The 23,510-nt window shown below is 46.3% G+C and overlaps 1 protein-coding gene across 1 annotated transcript; it reads left to right on the top strand.

Moving 5' to 3' along the window:
• The first annotated feature begins 6,566 nt into the window (after positions 1 to 6,566).
• On the top strand, positions 6,567 to 9,361 carry LOC732757 (guanylyl cyclase-like protein). Its single transcript, NM_001112383.1, is given in 9 exon segments — positions 6,567 to 6,695; positions 6,836 to 6,963; positions 7,294 to 7,405; positions 7,486 to 7,560; positions 7,663 to 7,751; positions 8,252 to 8,310; positions 8,739 to 8,811; positions 9,111 to 9,186; positions 9,299 to 9,361. Coding segments are annotated over 9 exon segments (804 nt in total).
• Positions 9,362 to 23,510: the final 14,149 nt, after the last annotated feature.

Below are 23,510 nucleotides of genomic sequence, written 5' to 3'. Positions count from 1 at the left end.
AAACCATACTTACTTCCCCCGATGCTAAGGTAGGCGACGGGTCCGAAGAGGTCCATATGCAGCAGCTCCAGGGGTCTTGATGTGGTCATCACGTTCTTGCTGTGATGAGCATTTCCCACTTGTTTACCTGCTTGACAAGCTGCACAAGGTCTATCTTTTTCGAAAGTCACATTTGTTAGACCTAACACATGTTCTCCCTTTAGAAGTTTGTGAAGGTTCTTCATCCCCACATGTGCTAAACGACGATGCCACAGCCAGCTCATGCTAGTCTTAGCAATTAAGCATGCATCTAGACCGACCTCCTCTTTTGCAAAATCAACTAAATAAAGTTTGTCGTCTAGTACACCCTTAAAAGCTAATGAACCATCACTTCTTCTAAAGACAGACACATCTACATTTGTGAGTAAGCAATTATAATCCATATTACAAAGTTGACTAACGGACAACAGGTTATACCCGAGCGACTCAACTAAAAACACATTAGAAATAGAGTGCTCGGATGAAATAGCAATCTTTCCTAGTCCTTTAACCTTGCCTTGGTTCCCATCACCGAATATGATTGAATCTTGGGAATCCTTGTTTTTTGACGTAGGAGGTGAACATCTTCTTCTCCCCCGTCATGTGGTTTGTGCATCCGCTGTCGATAATCCTGCTTGAGCCCCCGGATGCATAAACCTGCAAGGCAAATTTAGGCTTGGGTCTTAGGTACCCAACTTGTGTTGGGTCCTACAAGGTTAGTAACAATGGTCTTAGGGACCCAAATGCAAGTTTTATCTCCATTGCATTTTGCCCCTACTTTCCTAGCAATCACCTTCTCATCCTTTATGCAAATTGCAAAGGAAGCATTGCAAGCATGATAAATTGTAGAAGGTTCATTAATTACTTTCCTAGGTGCATGAACAATATTTCTTCTAGGCATATGATGAATAACATTTTTCCTAGCCAAATTTCTATCATGCATAATAGAAGAACTTGAAGCAATCATGGCATGTGATTCAAAAGCATTATAACTTCTATTATAATGAACATTCCTAGAACATCTCCTATCATGGTATATGAAAGCATGGTTCTCTTGAGCACTATTAGTCATAGGAGCCTTCCCTTTCTCCTTGGTGGGAATGGGAGTCTTTTGACTTGTTAAGTTCTTGGTTTCTCTCTTAAAGCCAAGTCTATCCTTAATTGAGGGGTGTCTACCAATAGTGTAGGCATCCCTTGCAAATTTTAGTTTATCAAAGTCATTCTTGCTAGTCTTAAGTTGGTCATTAAGACTGGTCACTTCATCATTTAATTTGGAAATTAAGTGTTCACTACAAGCATCAACATTAAAATCCTTACACTTATTGCAAATCACAACATGTTCTACAAGAGAGCTTGATTTATTAGCTATTTCTAACTTAGTATTTAAATCATCATTAATACTCTTTAAGCTAGAAATAGATTCATGGCATGTAGATAGTTCACATGAAAGCATTTCATTTCTTTTAACTTCTAGAGCGAGAGAATTTTGTGCACTAACAAATTTATCATGCTCTTCATATAAAAGATCTTCTTGCTTTTCTAACAATCTATTTTTCTCATTCAAGGCATCAATTAATTCATTGATCTTATCAATTTTAGTTCTATCTAAACCTTTGAATAAACTAGCATAGTCTACTTCATCATCACTAGACTCATCATCACTTGAAGAAGCATATGTAATAGTACTTCTAGTATTTACCTTCTTCTCCTTTGCCATGAGGCATGTGTGATGCTCGTCGGGAAGAGAGCCGACTTGTTGAAGGCTGAGGCGGCGAGTCCTTCATTGTCGGAGTCGGACGAGGAGCAATCCGAATCCCACTCCTTTCCAAGGTGTGCCTCGCCCTTAGCCTTTTTGTAGGTCTTCTTCTTTTCCCACTTTCCGCTCTTTCCTTGTTCCTGGTCACTATCATTATCGGGACAGTTAGCAATAAAGTGGCCAATCTTACCACACTTGAAGTAGGAGCGCTTCCCCTTCGTCTTGCTCTTGTTGGGGTGCTCCTTGCGACCTTTGAGCGCCGTCTTGAAGCGCTTGATGATGAGGGCCATTTCATCTTCATTTAGCCCGGCCGCCTCAACTTGCGCCACCTTGCTCGGTAGCGTCTCCCTGCTACTTGTTGCTTTGAGAGCAACGGTTTGAGGCTCATAGATTGGGCCATTCAACGCCTCATCAACGTATCTTGCCTCCTTGATCATCATTCGCCCGCTTACAAACTTTCCGAGTATTTCCTCGGGGGCGTCATCTTGATGTACCTAGGATTCTCACGAATAGAGTTTACAAGATGAGGACCAAGGACAGTGAAAGACCTTAGCATAAGTCGGACGACGTCGTGGTCCGTCCATCTCGTGCTTCCATAGCTTCTTATCTTGTTGACCAAGGTCTTGAGCCTATTGTACGTTTGAGTTGGCTCCTCTCCCCTGATCATTGCGAACCTTCCTAGTTCGCCTTCCACCAACTCCATCTTGGTGAGCATGGTGACGTCGTTCCCCTCATGCGAGATCTTGAGGGTGTCCCAGATCTGCTTGGCGTTGTCCAAGCCGCTCACCTTATTGTACTCTTCCATGCACAAGGATGCTAAAAGAACAGTAGTAGCTTGTGCATTTTTATGGATTTGTTCATTGATAAACATGGAGTTATCGGAACTATCAAATTGCATCCCATTTTCTACTATCTCCCATATACTTGGATGAAGAGAAAACAAGTGGCTACACATTTTGTGACTCCAAAATCCGTAGTCCTCTCCATCAAAGTGTGGGGGTTTACCAAGTGGAATGGAAAGCAAATGAGCATTGGAATTATGCGGAATACGAGAATAATCAAAAGAAAAGTTCGAGTTAACTGTTTTCTTTTTCTCCTCGTATTCGTCATCCTTTTGAGAAGAGAAAGATTCGTCGCTGTCGTAGTAGACAACCTTCTTGATGCATCTCTTCTTCTTTTCGTCCTTCTTCTTTTAACTTGAGCCGGAGTCATTGACTTTGTCATCCCTTGGCTCGTTGAAGATGGACTCCTCATTGTCGTTGACCACCATCCCCTTTCCCTTAGGATCCATCTCTTCGGGCGATTAGTGCCTTTCTTGAAGAGAACGGCTCTGATACCAATTGAGAGCACCTAGAGGGGGGGGGGTGAATAGGTGATCCTGTAAAAACTTAAATCTTAAAGCCACAAACTTGATTAAGAGTTAGAGCAATAAAGCCAAGTGGCTAGAGAGGAGTTCTTGCGAAACACAATAACCACAAAAAGATCAACACAGAGAGGCACAGTGGTTTATCCCGTGGTTCGGCCAAGTCCAACACTTGCCTACTCCACGTTGTGGCGTCCCAGCGGACGAGGGTTGCACTCAACCCCTTTCAAGTGGTCCAAAGACCCACTTGAATACCACAGTGTTTCTCTTCCTTTCACTATATCCCGTTTGCGAGGAATCTCCACAACTTGGAGTCTCTCGCCCTTACAAAATATGATCACAAATGAACACGGAAGTAAGGATGGGATGAGCAACACACACAAGTCCACAACAATACGCTCACACACACGGCCAAGGCTTGAGCTCAAATGAATATCTCAAAGTTCTCACTAGAACGAAGCTCAAATCACTAGGAATGTCAAACGAGTGCGCAAAGACGAAGTGTGAATGATCAAGAATGCTTAGAGTGTGCTTGGGATGCTCCTTCATGCGCATAGGGGTCCCTTTTATAGCCCCAAGGTAGCTAGGAGCCGTTGAGAGCAATCCAGGAAAGCAAATCTTGCCTTATGTCGACTGGTGCACCGGACAGTCCGGTGCAGATTTCTTTCCTGTTTTAGCGCAGCCGACCGTTGGCGATTTGGAGCCGTTGGCACACCGGACAGTCCGGTGCCTCCATCAGACCGTTGGCCCGGCCACGCGTCACGCGTGGATTGCGCGACCGACCGTTGGCTCACCGGGCAGTCCGGTGCACCACCGGACAGTCCGGTGATTTATAGCCGTACGCTGTTGACTTGTTTCCCGAGAGCGGCGACTTCGCCGCAGCCGACTCACCGGACAGTCCGGTGCACCACCGGACAGTCCGGTGATTTATATCCGTACGCCGTCGTCGAGACCCGAGAGCAGGCAGTTCACCAGACGCCAGCCTGGCGCACCGGACACTGTCCGGTGCACCACCGGACAGTCCGGTGCACCCAAACTGAGCAGAGTCTTGGCTGCTCGAGCCAAGTCTTTTCCATTTGTCTTTTCTCTGATTCTAGCACTTAGACAAATATGTTAGTACACAAAAACCAATGTATTAAGTCTAGAATCATACCTTTGTATTGATTTGCACTTTGTCCACCATTTGGCATAGTTTAACACATGACCATTTGTGTTGGACACTTAATCACCAAAATATTTAGAAATGGCCCTAGGGTACATTTCCCTTTCAGAACGGTCTTCACAAACACTAACCACCAGATGTAGTTGCTATCGACAAGGTAGTACCATTGGTTGCACTCATGTCCATTCACCATGAAGTTTATATTTAGTGCTTCTCCCTTTGACCACGTCAATAAACAACGATGTTTGGTTGAGCATGTTGACATCATTATTTGCCCTCGCTACCCTAAAAAAACATGCCAAAACCATAAGCCGTATGAGAGGTATGTTGGTCAAGAATTCAATATACCCCTGGTAAACTGTCCTTTCTATCCAACGAGATAGTTCCTCCACTTTCGATACATACAATTTATGCTCCCTATTATACTAGAAAATCTCTTCCCCCTTAGCTAAAAGCAGCTTAAGATCGCCAAATGTGGGACAACGACTATAGTCCTTACAGAAACTCGAAATGGCATTCCTAAAAAAAATGTTCGAGATACTCTAAGGTCGACCTTTTCTCTATTTTGATCTAGCATCAATATAGTTAGTAACGGTATCGTACGCGAACCTGCAAAGGGCAACAATGCATTTTTTGCTAAGGGAGAAACTAATATGATTGAGCATATCGACTATGATTAAAATAGAAGAAATGCTCACCCAACCTCTTTAAAAATTGAAGGAAGAGACTCTTTCGCATGGTAATAGTAGACAACGAGTCGTCAAAGTAGTACAGAGGATTTGAACTCCTCTCGCTGGACACTTGGCTTCTACCACTACAACCCATGGTGGTCTGTATTGTATAAAAAAGAGATATTACATATACTAATAATTTGAAAATAAAAAAATATTGTGTTTAGGGTTTAGGTATGAAAAATGATATTTTATGTTTAGAGTGCGATATAGAGGATTGATATAGATTGAACCACAGTAGAGGATAGAGATATAGAGGAAGAGAGATTGCTGACGTAGTATGTGACTGGAATATAGAGGAAGAAATATAGAATGAACCGTTGTCCACAGTTTTAGCTTTGTGCCTTTGTCGCGTCTTAGGAGCAGAAGAAATCGAACATGCCAAATTGCAATTACTAGATATTTCCACGGGGCCGTGCGGCTAGCGCTTGACCGTAAGCTGGCCACATAATTTTGGTTTTTGGAGGTCCAAGGCTCAAAAAAAAGAGGGCAGGACTATGCGACGGAGAGGAAGCGATAGAGATATACGCTCGGGGCCGTCGTCCCCCGTTTTCACTTGCACAGTTGCACTGTTTCACCCTCACGCAGTTCAGTTGGAGCGTTCGTTGTCAAGTAGTATCACCAACCCGGCCGGCGTCGCCTGCTCGCATTGATGATCGCGATCGACAAATAGTAACCCACAGCCCGGCACGGCCGGCCCACCACCACCGTCCAGGTCCACCCAGCAAACTCGTCGGCGGCCTTCGATTGGGTCAATGCAGTGCCCGCCCCGTCGCGGCGCGCCCGCCTTGGATTGGATCCAGTCGTCCAGTTCAGCAACCAGCGCACCCATGAAGCTTGGCGAGCCGAGCCACGTACGCGCACACGCGGTCCGGTCCGGCACCAGACCAGGGCGCGTACGGTACGGCCCTACTGCCCTACACTACACGTCGCCAAGCGGTGGTGCCGAAAGCGAACTCCCCGCGGACATCCATATCCTCCCCCAATCCCTATCCATCTCCCCGCTGCGCTCCTCGATTCGACCCCCGCTTCCCTCCAACTCGCCTCCGCGCTCGGCAGTCGGCACCCACCCCTCTTCCTCCTCTCTGCCGGCAACAGGACGCAGGCGCATAAAAAATAGCACCGCCACCACCACGCTCCACACGCTGCAGTTTCTGGAAGGCCACCCCCTCTGTCCGCTTTAAGGCGCCGTCCGCACCGGTCGCCTCCCTCCCCCACTAGCGCTGCCGCGGCCCTCGCCCATATACAGCGCGGCCGCGCCCAATCGTTCGTTCCGTTCCGCTCCGCCACAGCGGCTCCGCACCAAATACAGGCGTGTCCACCGCGCTCGCCCCCTGCTGGTCTGCGCTGCTCTCGTCTTGCTCGCCCTCTTATTCCCTCTCCTCCCCGCTCCGAACTCCCAAAGCCTCCACCCGAGGAGGAGGCCTGCCAGGTTCGTTGCCGGCCGTGTTTGTTCGCCCGGCCGGCCGGCCCGACCGAGGGGAAGCTGCAGCCTGCTCGCTCGCTCGAGCTATTGCGTAGGCCGTTGACGATGTCATGTGGCCCCTGTGCGTCATCTCCGAGAAGCTCTTCAGGATGGCGGGCGACGACGGCGCGCAGGGGGCGGCGGGCTCGCCGTACCCCGACGGGCGGATTTCACTAGCACGCCGATCGTACTACATCGATGTGAGCCTTCACTCTGTCGCTCAGTTATTATTATCTCACTGTGCGTCTCTGACTTTCTGCGTACCATGCGCTTTCCTCATTATCTGCATCTGTTTGCTTGACAAAATTTGGCTCCTGTCATGGACTTCTCGTGCTGGCAGGTTCCGCATGTGCAGCAGGCCTTCACCTGGGACTGCGGCCTCGCTTGCGTGCTCATGGTGCTCAGGACGCTAGGGATTGATTGCTGCGACGGCATTGCCGATCTAGAGAGGCTCTGCCGCACCACAAGGTTCTCTCTAGGACTGGAACTTCACAATTTTAAGTACAATTAGCTGTACAGCAGAACTAAAGAAATGATCGTCACCTTGATTTTGTGGCCCTAACCCCTAAGCATGGCACATCCAGAAAGTAGAAGGAACAAAAAAAAAGGAAAGTAGTAGTACAGAGCTAAATGACTGTTGTTCAATGATCATAAGAGAATATTTGGTCAGAGTAGTCATAAGTTCAGAAAAATGCAATAGTTGCTTCATCCAAAACAAATGCAGGTATACTTAAAGAACGCAGGCTCCATTTTTTGTTTGTTTGGAAAACTAACGCCCTTTAACACTTCTGTTTGCAGCATTTGGACGGTTGACTTAGCATATCTGTTAAACAAGTTTTCAGTCAGCTTTTCTTTCTGTACCGTGACCCTTGGAGCAAATCCACAATATTCTGCTGAATCCTTTTATAGGGTACTTGTTCTGACAAACTTCTACTGCACGAGGCTTCTGAAGTTCACATCAATAATGTTTTAAAAATGGTCATTACATAGGAGCAATTGCAAGAAGACATCGATCGAGTGGATGAGCTATTTGGGAAGGCGCTCGATGCTGGAATTAGCATTCAAGTATGCTCACAACAGATAGCAGCATGAAAATCCTGCATTACATGTACTTCACATATTGGTTTTCCAAGCTAACTTTTCTCCCCAATTTATGGCTTCTCACAGTGCAGGTCCATCACCGCATACGACATTGCTTTTCTACTGTTATCTGGGCACTGCATTGCTATTGCTTTAGTGGACAAATCGAAGCTAAAGTGAGTGCTTTCATGTTGCTGTTACTAGAGTGATATGTATCTGCTTTTGATTCACTCTTTCTCCATGAACTAAAAATTTCATAGAAACAAAGTTGAAGTTGGTTTTAAAAATGGTGATGGTTAGCCTATCGTTATTTCAACTTTCAAGTGTGTTGTGTACTTGTGTGACAGAAGAGGTGATAGTTGAAAAGCTCAACTATATACTGGTTGCTCTGCTCCCAGCTTTTCAAGAGTGTCATCTCTGTTGAAGCAGCAGTGGATACGAGAACAGTCTGCAGTTCTTGAAATTCACTTCGGGTGAACTTTTTTTTTGTTTCATAAGACAAACATCTGTCCATGCATCCATGTGTGCATGTACTACAAATAAACAGCCTATTATTTAGGTTACTTAGGTGCAAAATCATTTGGTTTTCAACTGAAAACAAGTGGTCCTATATTGTTATGGTTATGAAATTTGAGGTGCCGACAGAACATAATAATAACCGTAATCTTGAATGCAGTTTGCCCTGCATGAGTGATCATGATGTACAACAGCACAACGATGAGCCTGACTACATGGGTAAGTCGCATTATGCAATTTCCATGTTCTTGTGTGGCGATTGATACACGTTTCGGTGGTTTTTCGTTATTTTCTTATCTTGTATTACAAGCAGCATGGATGTTCCATCCCATCGTATTGTAGCACTGCAGAATTATTGATGACCAGCAAGCGGCTTCAGTAGTTTAATTCTGGATAATACACATTTATGCAGCAAAAGAAGCTAGCATAGTATTGCTTTTTTTTGCAATGATAGCTAAATAACTAATGAACATGTGTACAGTACAGTTCACATGCCACGTCTTGTTTTTCTTGTCTGGTAGAAATACGGAGTTCAAATCTCCATGTTTTCCTTTTTCCCACATATAAACAACTATATATATGACAAAACACATTGCAAACACAAACCTTTACCACTAAAGTGCTGTGATTGTATTCCTCCTTTGCAGGACACTATGTCGTAATATGTGGGTATGATGCTGATGATTGTGAATTTGAGATAAGAGATCCTGCCAGTTCCAGGTAAACAACAGTCACTGTCTGTATTTTTTCGCCGTGACGTACAACTGAGTGCTTTCATTTGAGTTTGGATAGTACTTCTCCCCTTCTGCTAATTGCATAGCTTACATGCCAATGAATCAATGACCAATTAAACAGTAACGTTAAATTGTGGAATTCCAGTTTCTGATTTGAGGCAATGCCTCATGGCACCACCCATCTGTACCGGGGTTCCTGTTTATATTACTTGGTCGTGGGCAACAGCAGCAAAATCTGAATCAGAAACATAAAGACTGTTTTTTTTTGTTTTTTTACTATACCAGGAAACGCGAACGGGTGACAATGAAGAGCTTGGACGAGGCCCGGAAATCCTTTGGGACAGACGAGGACATTCTCTTGGTATGGTTTGCTGCTTACATTTCAGCCGTGTCATGCTCTGTGTTTTAGACTTGGTAGTGCTGTCCAAACTAGTGGTGGTGCACTGACGTTTCATACAAATCTTCTCTTGCAGGTCTCTTTAACAGGAAAGAGTGGGATGAAGCTGTCGCGTAAGCTACTTGCCTGCTCCATGTAGATAAATAAATAGGTCACTAGCAACCTTGTGAATACGCTGTACATGTCCCTGTAGTAGTTATGACTGTCGAGTGCCAGCCCTGTACGTAGCTGAGAACGTTCTCGCAGTTACCGCTGATAACAGCAGTGTGGTAGTGAGCTTAGTAGGCACCCTGTATGTTGGCCCATGCCGTCGCCAAACCATGGCCGCGCAAAGGGGTTCAGCGGCAGCAAAAGGCTCTGCTGACCTTGTAAACGAGCAAGTGTTCTATGTACGATTGTTAACTGAACGTGTACAGATCTCCGGAAATAAGAATTAAAATCGTGCTCCTCTCTGCAACCGTGCTCCGTCCGCTTGCTGTGCTGTGCTGGGAGCGCTCGCGTTGCTGTCGCCTGTCGGAGTGTCGGTCGTGTCTGAATCTCGCCAATCATTCGAGGTAGCTTCTGCCAGACCCAACCGCTGGTGAGTTGAGTGTTAGGTCGCAGGAATCGAACTGGCGCCGAATCCAACCTCTCACTCACCCTTCCTACCTGCCTGCACGTTGCTTTCTACTAGCGGTTTGCATTTTAGAGGGAGCGATAATAATTGGAGGGAGCTGGTGATTAGGAAACAGCCGTCTCGTTGTCAATGGACAGTGTATGCAGAGCTTGCGTGCGTGTGTGTCGTCTTTTTTAACAAAAAAAGTGCTGGGATTGATTCGTCAGTCATCAGATGCGTAACACAGCGGCGGGGTTGGGTAAGAGTGTGTATTCGTACAAAGTGCCGTCTCACCTAAAACCAAACGCGACGGGCGTTCGGTAAGCAAGGTAGTTACGGAAAAGTCCGCGGAAAATGGCGCTCGGTAACCGCCACGGCGGGCACGGGCAGCAGGATTCTTCTCCCCGAGTCGCAACCGCGGAGCAAACTGACGTAACGGGCCACGGGCCCATGGGACACCCGCTACCAGGAGTTGCTGGTGCGACGTGACGCCCGCGACAGGGACGCGAGTTCGCGCGGCCGGGACGGCCGGACGGGCTTGTTTCTCGTCGCGCAGTCGCTCCCGCCGGGCCGCCCGAGTGGATGGAAGAGCTGCCTTGAACTGCAGCACTTCAGAGACTGGCGTCTTTCGTAGCTGGCCTACGTGCTTCCCTTCGACCCGTCTCTTTCGAGAAGCGCAAAAACTGGTGCCACACGAAGCAGCATCGATCAAGGCAGCTCTCGACCTGCTGTGGCAGAAACAGGGGAAAATTCGTACCGGACGGGATGGAACCCATCTCAGCCACAGGCTGCAGAAAGGCAGATAAGAAACTGAGACCGAGATGCGACGCTACGAGCTGTCGAGTCTCTCAGGTACGCATGGAATGGAACAAACAGAGCCGCACCAACTTTCGAGTCACTACCGGGTCAGCCGATCGGGTACCATGCATGGCTAGAGCAAAAGCAAGGTGCGATCGAAAGGACCTTTCGACCGGGGCCGGCCGTTTACCTCGTCGACAGACCAGGCGGCTGCCTACCCCTACCGGAGATCCCAGAGCCCAGTCCTACCGCGATCCGCGTCACGGCGTTCCCTGGCCACGCCTTTGATCTAGTGGTCACGAACGAAAGCTCTCGCTCGGCTCACCGAAAAGGAAGCGACAGCCACACACAAATCCCCCTTCTTCTCCTTGGATGCTTTGCTTTGCTTCGCGTCGCTTCGCCGGAGTGATGGTTTCGGTGCGCGCCCGATCGAGCTTTCCCTCGTGACGCGACACGACACGGACGTCCGGTACGCAGCAACGCGCGCACGTTTTGCCCTGCCGTTTCGGCGTGCCGCCGTGGCGCCGGGCGGTCACGCACGCCCGGCTCCCTACTTCCCCAGTGGCGATAGGCCGCAGCCGCAGCCGCACCCATCGGCCATCGTGCGATCGCCCACGGCCGCCAAGCACGCCCAGGAGATCGATCAGCAGGCGCAGACCGTCTTTCGGCTCGCCGCCGTCGCGCCCCGTCCTGTGCTGAGCGACGTCCAGCTCCGCCGCCTTTCCGGCCGTGCGAGCGCTAGCCGCTAGGCCGCTGGCTTCCATGCGGCGGAGCCACGCGCCGCGCCGCAAACATCACCGCTACCACTGGTTTCGGTAGTGGGGGACGGGGGGAGCGCGCCATTTTGGATAACGATGGCGTGAGAGCACCCACCACTCCGTGTGCGTGTGCGGCTGGCTGTGCCTGGCGCCTGCCTTCAGTGAGTGGGCGGCAGTGGCAGCAACGGCCAACAACTGTAGTAGTAGTAAGAGTTGTACCGACCCGGCACTCAAAAGCTGACCGTGCTCGTCCATAAACGCGGCCGACCAGGCCCAGCTGCGTTCGTCCACGATCTTCAGCAGCTGTTGGTCTAATGAAGATGACAGTGGTACAGGAAGATCTAACCTTATACTAGGCTACTACACTAAATGCCGTAGTTACTCCTACATACTACAAGCCTACTACATACTGTACAACACAGCACGCCGTAGTACTCTCTCCGGACAAGCACGCAGCCATGGGCCATGGCGCTACGGCAGCAGCGCCATTGATGTTGTCCAGTGGGCTACTAAATAGCCAGAGAAGCATTGATGAGCTAGGTAGGATTCACGCGTCGTCTTGGCCACGTGAATGAATGCTCCAGCCTCCAGACATCCTCGGCGTCAGGCAAATCTAGCCAGTGTTCTGCCCGATTTTGGGCATGTCTGGGCGTCTGGCTCCCGCCACAGCTGTGGCTGGGCGGCGAGGGTGCCGGACGAATGTGTTTGGTTTTGATTAAGGTCAAAATAAGATAAGCCGGGGCGACACGGACCTTTTTTTTAAGACTACTGTTACTAAAAATTTCTCAGGTGTTCACCTTATTTTCTTGTAGTTCTCATCTAAACATTATATAAAATATAGCCGTCCCCTTCATTCTTCTTTGTACGTCCAACAAAATAAACCATTAGTGTGTTGCATTGCACCTAATCATAAAATATGGTGTTTTGTTAGCTGGATTAGAATCGAGATGGAATGAGAATAAAAAAATTAAAACTATTTACAAAAAAATTATATAATAAGTGTAGTGTTGAACACCAAAACAGATTTTGGACGGTCCAGACTATCCTCGCGTGAGCAAAATCTGTTAGTGTTCTGGATTTTTGCGGATTTATTAGCAAAACCTGCGAAATTAACTTGAAAACCGACGTGTAACGGGACTAAACCTTCACCCTTTATATAGATAAAGGGTACGGTCGATTGAATTACACATAATCGATCTAATCAATTCTACTTTTCAAATTCATCTTATTTGCAATGTTCTTTCATTCCTTAGGAATAGGGGTAATCTAGCCCTAGTTTAGATCCAGTATAGCCTTCCGCGACCATCCCTCTTTGACTCTACACCAATTAGGGACGCCATGGGTGACCTGCTGACCCTGGAGCAACCCCTGGAACCCTTCCCCTCGACGAGATTTACCTGGATACGAGTTCTATGGTTCTTTATGAAGAAAAAGACCCTGCGCCATCGCGGATAGTCCAACCTCTGGCGCGGATTGTCTGGAAGCATGCAGAGAACAATCTGCTCCTGCACCCAGGTCATGGACCATCGAGGTCAAGACCGTGGACCGTTCGCGCCGTCGCAGAGAGCATTGCCACGTGGTTCAATCCAGTGTTTGGCGTCTAGATCGGCGCCAACATATAGTATAGTTTTATTTATAGAATTGTAAGGTACGTAAATGTGTAATCGATTTACTAATTTAATTCTTTTAACAGATATAACAAAAAGGTTCAAAAAAATATTTGGTCTTGATCCTCGAGCGACGGCACTGCCCTAGCCTAAGTTTTGTTTATAGAATTGTAAGGTACTCACTCCGTTTCGTTTTAGTTGTCGCTGGATAGTGCAAAATTGAACTATCTAGCGACAACTAAAAAGAAACGGAGGGAGTACGTAAATGTGAAATCGATTTACTAATTTAATTCTTTTTAACAGATATAACAAAAAGGTTCGAAAAAATATTTGGTCTTGATTCGCGAGCCTAGCCTGCATGTGTCTTTCAAAAAATGTTGTACCTTCAAACAACTAAAAAAATGAAGCGACTCCGTTTTTCTTGCTAAACGCAGAACATAACAGCTTCATTCTTAAGTACTGGAATGGAACCACTTCATTCTATTTAACTCTTCAACCAAACACACCTTTAGAGAATGGGTCACAAGTGATTTCTTAAAGAGTCTAATTATCATATTAACCGAGGAGTTTATTAGGATTAACCCTAGTTGACTTAGGTCGTTTAGAGGAAACCAAAGGACTTGATAGTGAATTTTCAGTGCTTCCTAATACAGAGTGATATTGGTCCTTTAGAAAGGTAATAAGACGGTTCTTAAAAAAAGGTTGTGCAAGCTGATCAAACAACTTTAGGCAAGGTACTTCAAGGGTCTGAGTTAATATTTAGGGAGAAGTTGGTTAGCGTAGAATGACCTAAAGATTTCGAGGGCCAGCTTGTTGCTCTTTGACATTTTTTTTGTCGTACAAGGGCAGTGTTCCAATCATATATGGTTAGTAGCGTGGACGGAAATTTGGACCTGACTTTAGGACGGGTGTGTGTTCGTTCACGATTAGTATTGTGGGCTATTGCCTATTGGTAGTTGCAACTTGCTAGCACAACACAAAAACATTGTTTTAAAGAAAGTTGAAGCTATGCAAAACATTGTTTTACAACTTTAGACTGTGTTGTTTTACACATTAGCCTGTATTGTTTATTAAGTTGAGTTTTAAATAAGAGATGAGATAGTCTAACTTAGATCGACAGAGTTGATTAGCGTAGAATGAGTGAATGACCATCGGGCCTGCAGCAGCAAGCTGCGAGCTGATGCCGCCATTCGCGCGGGAAAGCTCCCGCCCCGGCCCTCCTGGAATGGCGCGAAAGCGAGGCGCCAGGCTGCGTTTGACCGCGGACAGCTGGCCCTAAGACCGGCAGCGGCGGCGCGCGCGCGCAGGGATCACCTCTGCAGAGACCGAGACGAACTCGGTGCATGGCTGGCCATGGTTGTCTTTTTTTTTTTTTGCCAGGTCATTCGGTGTTTGGAACCGACAATCCAGAAATAAAAAAAACGGAAGAGACAAACGCAAAAAAAAAAATAGGTCACCTCGACCATCGCCGCCGCAGCCGCCGCGAAGGAATTTGAAGGCTATTCCATTTTGGGTACTGGCAAAGAGTCCATTTCTGAAAATACATTTTACTGTAGGATGTAAAAGAGCAGGACATTTTAATGGTAGGCAGATGTAGATAAATCTGGTTGGTTTAATCGTAGCATTCTGTTGGGACGATCCGACGATGGGGTTGCGATCAATTTATCTGGTTCGACGAAATGGATAAATATACTCGCCTCTGGTGGCGCTGCGTTTCCTGACCTGCGCATTGCTGCATGCACACGGCAGCGAGGTCACGGGGGGCGGCGGGGCGGGGGACGGACGCAGCAGTGCGTCGTCGCTGCGGCGGCCAGCGGCGATAAACAAGGCGAGAGTTCGGTTCGCTCGACACCCCGAAAGAGCAGCCGGCGTGCCGTCTGGAGACAGACAGACAGACAGACGCCCAAAACCCTCCTAGTATTTTGTTTTCAAAACTTACGGGGTCTTTGTTTGCACATTTTGGGGTCTTTTCCTAACCGCAGCCAATCTCATAATACTACTGCTACACCGGATGGACGACGGGCATGGAGCGTGTTGCCGTCTCCTTTTGCGAACTGTGGTCGCTCAAACCGCTCGACGTGTCGAACGCTCCCGCCTCCCGGTCCCGGGGCCTACAGCCTACTACAAATACAAGCCTGTCCTTGCCACTCGAAAACCCACAGGCGAGGCCTGCCTGCCTTTTCAAAAAGACCGCGCTCTCGGTCTCGTTCGTTGCATGCCGAAGCCCAGGAGGGTATCCAATGCATCGAGATTCTTTTTGTGTGACGAAATCGCGGCGCTTCTATCGCACAAAACCTGTACTACTACTGATAAGTACGACAGGCGACAGCGAACGTCCCTCTTGCTGGCCTAAAAAAAACAACAACCGGCGCGTCACGAGCCGGCCACCGTGGACCTGGGTGGGAGCGCAGCGCATGCATAGCCGGACTCCAAATCTGCGCTCCTTCTCTCAGTCTCTCCCTATCATTATCGCCCCTTCATCACCAACGATGCTGCTCGAAGGCAGCTGGGTATCAGTGGCAGGCACGCACAGGCGCGCGGGGGCACAGGACTACAGGAGTGCAGGCACGACAAATTTGAAGAGAAGCCGGCCTGTTTTCAGATGGCGTCCTCCGTCAGCCTCCTCCTGCGCCGGCCGACGCTCACGGCTCTCTGATACTAGTCTGTGTTGGATGGTTGTATAAGACCAAGCCAAGTTCACGGGACACAGTTTCCAGCTATTTTGTTGTCTACACAAAACACAACGGCCTGAGCCGGTCCGGCGGGATGCAAAATAGCTCCTTGGGCCAAACAAGGTTCGCGATTTTCACGTTGTTAGGACTACAACAGTTTAGTCCATGTTTTAATCACACCATTTGACAATTTATAGACTAAATAAAACTAAAATGGAGGGACTAACCTTTAGTCTCTCAAACCAAATGGAACCTTGATAATATTGTATCGTATAGTGATTTAATAATATTTAAATGTGAAAAAGTATAATAATCATTCAACATTATAAGTGAAATTTTACAATATCCATAATTATTATATAGTTTGATTAATTTGGTGTGGCTCACAAGCAGTGGCGGACCCAGGATTTAGAGTGTGGGTATTCGAAAATTTTCTAGGATGGTGATTTTTAAAGACTAAAGTTTTTCTACTGACATACATATGTAATTATTTGTATATATAACATATAATTAAGCATAAACAATATAAGCATAACTGATTGTCTGATTCAATAACCGGTCATCATAATTTAAAATTCTAGAACATACCATAATACAAAGAGTAAAGACTAAAATAATTGTTTGATATGATAAAATGAGAAGAAAGCTTACAAATCACAATCTAACTTTCCGATCCTTCATGCTTTGAAATTGAGCAATGATATCCTCATCTTTGACTTCCAAGAAGAATTCCCTTTCAATGAAAGTAACCAAACATCCATTCAATAAATTTTGACCCATCTTGCTTCTTAGCTTGTTTTTATATAGTTCATTGAAGAAAAAATCATCTCAACGTCGGCACTTGCAATAGGGAGAACTAGCACCAACTTAAGAAGTTTGTAGACAATGTCATACATCAGAATCTTATCTGTTTTAATAAGCATCATAGACAACTCAGCTATGCCTTTCAAATTTTTAAAGTTTTCACCATTCCTCACATCTTCAATATAGCAATTAAGTTGAAAAGGAAGTTGTGCCTTCTATTCAAATTGAAAATCATGAGGATAATGTCCAGCAAGTTTAACCAATTTCTCAACATCAAAGGCAGAAAAATTCTTGGCTGGACTAAATGATGCCATGCATCTAAGTAACTCAGTGTTGACCTCATCAAACCTGTTATTAAGCTCAACAAGTTGCTTATCAATAACACCCAAAAACATATCAGCATGAAACCGATGATAATTGATAGCATTTTTATAGAACTTCTTGTCTCTTTGTATAGGCTTATACTTTCCATCCATATCAACAAATTTAACTTTGTGCTTCTCACAAAAAGAATTGACATTCTTAAGAAATTCTTCCCAACCAGAATATTTTCTTAAAACATCCAATTCTAGCTTAGTGAAATCAAGAAGGTCCATTGCATTTACAATATCTTGGTCCCTCCTTTGCAAAGCATTGCATAAGTCATGGGTGTACCCAAATATTTCATTCATCAAGTGCATCATAAAACAAACTCAAATGATTGAAACACTTGCAGCATAGTTTGAGCTCCCAAAGACTCACCTCCTTTATATTCCTTACCAATCTTGGAGAGAACTTTCTTAATTGATGGATACAAGGCCATAACATGCATTACAGTTATATAGCGAGATCCCCAACGTGTATCACCTGGTCTTGCTAAGCCCATCTCTTGATTCAAACCTTGACCAGTTTCTATTTCACCCAACCTTAATGCTTCAATCATATATTCAGATTGAGATACTCGAAGTATAAAGATCTTTTTACAAGACATACCAAGAACATTCAATAAATATGCAAGTTGCCCAAAGAACCAAGCACAATCAATATTCTCCTTTGCAACGGCTACAAGGGTTAGTTGAAGTTGATGGGCATAGTAGTGAACATAATGAGCAGAAGGTGACTCTTCCATCATTAATTTCTTCAAACCATTAACATGACCCTTCATGTTACTAGCTCCATCATACCCTTGTCCACGTATCTTATATAAGGGCAATTGCCATTCAAGAAGCAATGACTGAATTGCTTCTTTTAGTGTCAATGATGTAGTATTTACATCTTTTACAAGACAAAGAAATCTCTCAACTGGTTCTCCTATTTTATTGACATACCATAAGCAAAGAGCCAATTGTTCCTGTTGATATGCATCACTAGATTCATCAGCAAGAATAACAAAACACTCATCACCAAGTTCATCCATTATTATTTTGGTAGTTTCGTTGGCACAACAACAAATGAGTTGTTTTTTAATCTTGTGATCTATCGACTGATAATTGTTAGGAGCATTTCCTAAAACCACCTTATTAACTTCTTCAAAGTTCCCTGCAAGCCATTGCAAAAGTTATTGAAAATTCCCTTTGTTATTTGAATTCTTTCCCTCTGCGTGACCACGAAATGCCAACCCCTGACGCAACAAATATCTTATGCACTGAAGTGACCATGTCAAACGTGCTAGGTATTGAGCCTTGTACTCAACACTGTTTGATGCAATAGACTCACGAATAGATGACTTAGGTTTCACGAACAAATTATATTTCTCCTCAACTTCACAATGAGCACTATTTAAACCACCGGCATGCCGTAAAAATCTAACTTTCATATTCCAGATTCTAAACCCACCATTGACAAAACTATCTCCACCAGGAAATTTACTGTTATCTTTGAATAAATAACAAACAAAGCAATATGCAACATCTTTATCCACACTATATTCAAGCCAATTGAACTCAGAAAATCACTTTGGTTGAAAGCGACAGATACCTCCACATTCATGTTGAGGGAAAACATCCTTGTTCATCTTTGGTCGACATGGTCCCAATGCAACATATGCTCTTCTAATTGTATCTTGGTCATTCACATCATAACTTGAGTTAGGGAGCCTCAAACTAGGATCATGCTCAATGCCATAAATACCATCACGATCTCCTTCATCACTAGAATCAAGCTGGTTTAGACGAGCAGACTCAGAGTCACTACTACCTTCACCAGGTTCTATTGTTTGGGGCTCAACTTCAACTCTCACTTGTTCAGACGGTGTTGTGCTTGTTCCACCATTACTCCGTTCTTGGAATATCACCAGTTGCATATGCCTTTCATTGCAAGATAGAGCAACACTCGTTTGTTCAGATTGTTTCTTTGCTGCAGCTCTAGCTAAAAAAACCTCAAATCAGTAGTACCACTGTTCTTCCTCTTCATGATTTAATCCTGCAATGCGAAGCTAATTAAACACAAACTGCATATTTGCATACAAGTATACAACTATTTCAAAACTGAAGTCTGAAGGCTGTGCGGTTGTCGGGCCGTGGCCCTGGGGAGTGGGGACTGCCGCCTGCCGAACTGGTCGTGGGCGACTAGGGCCTGGGCGCCGAGCCGCCGATGGCCAACAGGCGAGGCGACAACGGCTAAGGCCTGAGGCGCAGAGGCGGTGAGGCCTGACATGCTATGCTGACCGCTAGTTGAGGGCTGAGCCGCCGAGGCGCCGTGCCGCACTGTCGTCGTCGTTGTGACTGTGTGCCAGACCGCCTGTGTCGCGCCGTCGGCCGTCGCGGCGTCGCGCTGCAGCCTACAGGACTAGCAGCAGTCAGCAGTGGCTGTCGTAGTGGTAGGCAGGCGGCGGCGGCTGGTACTGCCTGCTATCAGCAGTATGGGCTATCAGCGTGGGGTTTTCAGCCTAATTGAGAATGGGCCACGCCATGACGCTAAACCTATTGGGCTGGCTTGGGTGGAGGCTGGAAAAGGAACGTTTTCAGCCCAAATGAGCACAACTCCTGATTCTTTTTCTATTTCTTGTGTACACATACCGTATACATGTATATTAGTATCTATTGATTTTTGCCAAAAATAATGGGTATTCACATGAATACCATTGAATCTAGTGGGGCCCGCCCCTGCTCACAAGTCGAAATAAGCCAGCGCAGCTCAGCATGTTAGACCAACGAGCTCGAAAATCTGGCTCGACTCTCTCGTGCGAGCCGCTCCGAGCTTGAGCCGGCTCGCGAGCCTTAGACTTTTTTCCATCCCTAGACTTAGCTCCTGAGAAACGAGGGATGCGAGGTGGCTCCTAAATAACAATACAATTAGTATATATTAAGAAAAAACTAGTGCGTTAAAGAGCTAGATAAGGTTTATTAGGGCATATACAACCTTAAAGACACTGGTTTGGTTTCCCAAATACAGGAAACAACTAAAATACCGAATGGTATAATCCTCACACTTTAGATCATAAACGCAACTTGGAGACAACATTTATGAAGAGCCGTGAAGAAGAGCTCGTCTCTTGTATTCTTTCAAATAACCCCCTAGAGACACCTCTTAATACACCATATTAACCGGTTTGTTCGTACCCTTAAGAAAAATAAGACTAACATTTATCGTGACAAATACTAACTATAGATGTCTTACTCATTTTATCTAATGCGATATAGGTAGCGTGTGGTTATGCAAGGATTCTCATAGTTATATAATGTTAATCTACTAGAGATCCAAACAGTTTTGTTTTTTCATCTTGGATAATGTGATGCAAGATAGAATGTCAAATGATTAATCTTATACTGTGTTTTCTTGGGTAGTATGCACACTCCAAATTCTTAAAATCAACTTTATGCTGCCATATGGTCTGTATGAGATGCACCTATGGTGAGAGGTATTAGACACTAGCCGATGGTTCGAGCGGTAGGATTCAAACCAATCCGATGCTACTAGAAGTTCGTAGAGAGTTTTATACGAGGTGTCATACTAAGGAGTCATATGGTCCGATGGTCGAGGTGCAACAACATTTGACCAAGCGGTCTATTAAGATGGTCTAGTAGTTAGGGCAACTACTGTGGTGCAAGCAACTCTTGTTTGCAAGCGTGCAAGCGACAATCCTCAGGCCTTGGATTCACGATGTACGGTAGTTTGCACTTTCACAGATAAATCCCTCCACCACCGTAGGTTCTTTCTCTATTAACCCCTTGGGATTCCTTTTATCTAGGCAAACAGAACAACGCACTAGTCTGGCAGCACCAGAAACACCACGCGGTGCTCGTCGTTGTAGCTTCGCAAGCAGCGACCCTTGGTTGCTCCCATTCTTCATGGAGTGCCCCACGACGGGGAGACTGAGCGCGAGACGCTAGAGCGGACTGTGTCCCACACCATCGTCCAGCAGTTCCAACGCCCCTCGTCTGTTTAAAGAATTGCTGATCAAAGAACGTGTGAAAAATTGTTGATCAAAGAATGTGTGACATATTAAGGCTGCTTGCTTCAACGTTGGTATGCAGACATAAAAGTCAGTGAAAACAATTCAGTTAGCCAGTTATACATCACTGTTGTACATGAGATTATTGCCTGTAATTAAATGCATAAAGATCATGTGTCTTTAATAAGAGGTAGTAATTATGTGGCTGTCACACCCGGTTTTAGAAGGCAAACCGAATGCGAACCATGTACGTGCCAGGATCAGTTATTCACGTACACAGCAGTTACATAATATGGACATCATCACACAGTGCTCAAAATAGTATTAAAAAGGGATAATAGTCGATTACATCATACGTCTGAGACGTCCATATAGTTCTTACAATAAATCAAAGTGCGAAAACGAAACGTAGATAGCACGGCCTTCACAGGCAGCCGACTGGGGGTTGCCGCTAACCCACACCTAGAACTCGTCGTAGTCTTGGAACTCCTGGAAGTCTCCTTCCACAACTTCATCTTCGCCTGAGCAGTGGTTGCAATGCTGACAACCTGGGGGGGGGGGTTTGGTGTGTAGAGCAAGGGTGAGTACACATCAACATACTCAGCAAGTATCCTGTTTGGCTGTAGTGGACTAGCTTTATGTGGGGATAAGTCAAGCAGTTGCTTTTAGTTGGTCAGGTTATTACTTACTAGTAGAAAGCCAGGTTTTAACATTAACCCAAGTTATTAACCCAATGTATCCTTTCCAAACGGAAAGAATACCACTTACCAATACCATAATCATAACCAGAACCATCAATCTCATTGCCACCTGTACCAAAATATCTCTGATCAAGTATCACTAATCTCTGGAGCTCCCTTGGCCGCTCATAACCGTGAGCACGGCTGATATATCAGTTTCATAACACTCTGCAGAGGTTGTGCACTTTACCCACAAGCCGTGATTCCCTCTTGCCTCGGGCCGATCAAACCCTTAAACACTACCAAGGTGAATAGGCAGGGTTTCACTACGTAGCCTTTACAAAGATTCCCCGGGGCTGTAGCCACCCGTTAGGTTTCCTAAATGCACCGCACTCCTCCCTAAGGGGCGAACCCAAACTTGGCAGAGCGAGCCGCATACACCGAGCCCCATTGACGGCACGACGGCTAAGTGAACTACATCCCGGATCCTCTAATTATTCAGCTAAGGGCACCCCATTCCACCCTCATGGTTGCACTGTTTTCCCGGGCGGTCATCCATAGAACAGGTCCTTACGGAGAGGCACTCGAGAAACCGCTCGAGTCCCCTTGAAAACCACAAGTATAATCATAAAGAAGAATGGGAAAACAGCGTATCATAGATAATCACATCATGTTCATTGATTAGAGTTGAGCAATAGCATCAGACTAAGTAGTAATAATCCGACCCAAATAGGTAAACAAGGACATGGATAACAAAAGCTAGTCAATCCTTAGGTATAAATGTGTAATGCGGGAGGTGAATTAAAGAATGAATAGGACAGAGATAGGTCAAAGGACACTTGCCTCCACCAACCGACTGCTGCTCAGGGGCTTCTCCTGCGAATTCCTCGGGCTCTTCGACCGAATCGTTCTCTATGCGAGCGCAAACATACATACATCCATCCACATATTTAATACAAAAGAACAGTACACCATACAAGATAACAAATAAAGCGAATATGCATCAAGTATGACATTCGATATCGCATTTGTTATGGTTAGAAAGAAACAGGAAAGGGTCTCGCAGGGGGTTAAATCTTATGCACTAATGACACAATTGGTTTTTAACAAAATAATTCTGTTATATATATTTATATATACTAATGGAAACCTAATCACTTTTAGTTGATCAACATTGCACAGGGTAAACAATTAACTACGTGAATCAATAGCATAACGGAATTTTAAATTAAACTTCCTATTTTCCCATAGCATGAACAGCGATTAGCCTACTTAAAATACAGTAATTATAATCACAGAAAGTAAATAAAATAAAAAATAAAATAAAAAAAAACAGAGGGGGGGGGGCGGTTGAACCGGCCCTAGGGCGGTTGAACCGGCCCTAGGCGGGGCGCGCAGGGGGCGGCCGAGCGGCCGAGCAGGGGGGGGGGCGGGGCGGCCGAGCGGCCGAGCCGGCCGAGCCGGCCATGGGGGCGCGCGCGGGGGGGGGCCGGGGGCGCAGCCAAGGGGCCGAGCGGGCGGGGTGGGGCGGGCGGCCGAACCGGCCATGGGGCCGAGCGGCGAGAGGAAGGGGAGGGAGGAGAGGGGAAGGGAGGAGAGGGAGGAGGGGGGGGGCTCACCGGCGTCGGGGATCGACGGCGAGGGGCGGCCGGCGGCAGGGGGCGGCGCGGCGACCTAGGGCAGGGGGCGGGTAGGGGGTAGGGGCGGCGGCCTAGGTGGGGAGGGAGAAAATGAGGGGGGAGAGGGAGAGGGTTAGGGGATAAGGGAAAGAGAGGGGGGGGCGGCTGGGCCTATTGGGCCCAAGGGGGGGGGCGCGCAGGGGCCTGGGCCGGCCGGGGTCGGCCCACGGCGCGGGAGAGAGAGAAAAAGAGGAGAGAGAAAGAGAGAGAAAAAGAAAGAAAAGATCTCCTCCTCATTTTCGAAATCCGATCTTTCTACATGCATGCATTTGCACTTTCAAAGCAATCAAAAGAAATGCAAGGTTCGGCATGGTGCATCAAAC

Source organism: Zea mays, chromosome 6 (genome assembly GCF_902167145.1).
Source record: "Zea mays cultivar B73 chromosome 6, Zm-B73-REFERENCE-NAM-5.0, whole genome shotgun sequence".
NCBI lineage: Eukaryota > Viridiplantae > Streptophyta > Magnoliopsida > Poales > Poaceae > Zea > Zea mays.
The sequence above is the reverse complement of the archived record's forward strand: the minus strand, read 5'-3'. Positions and strand labels throughout refer to the sequence as shown.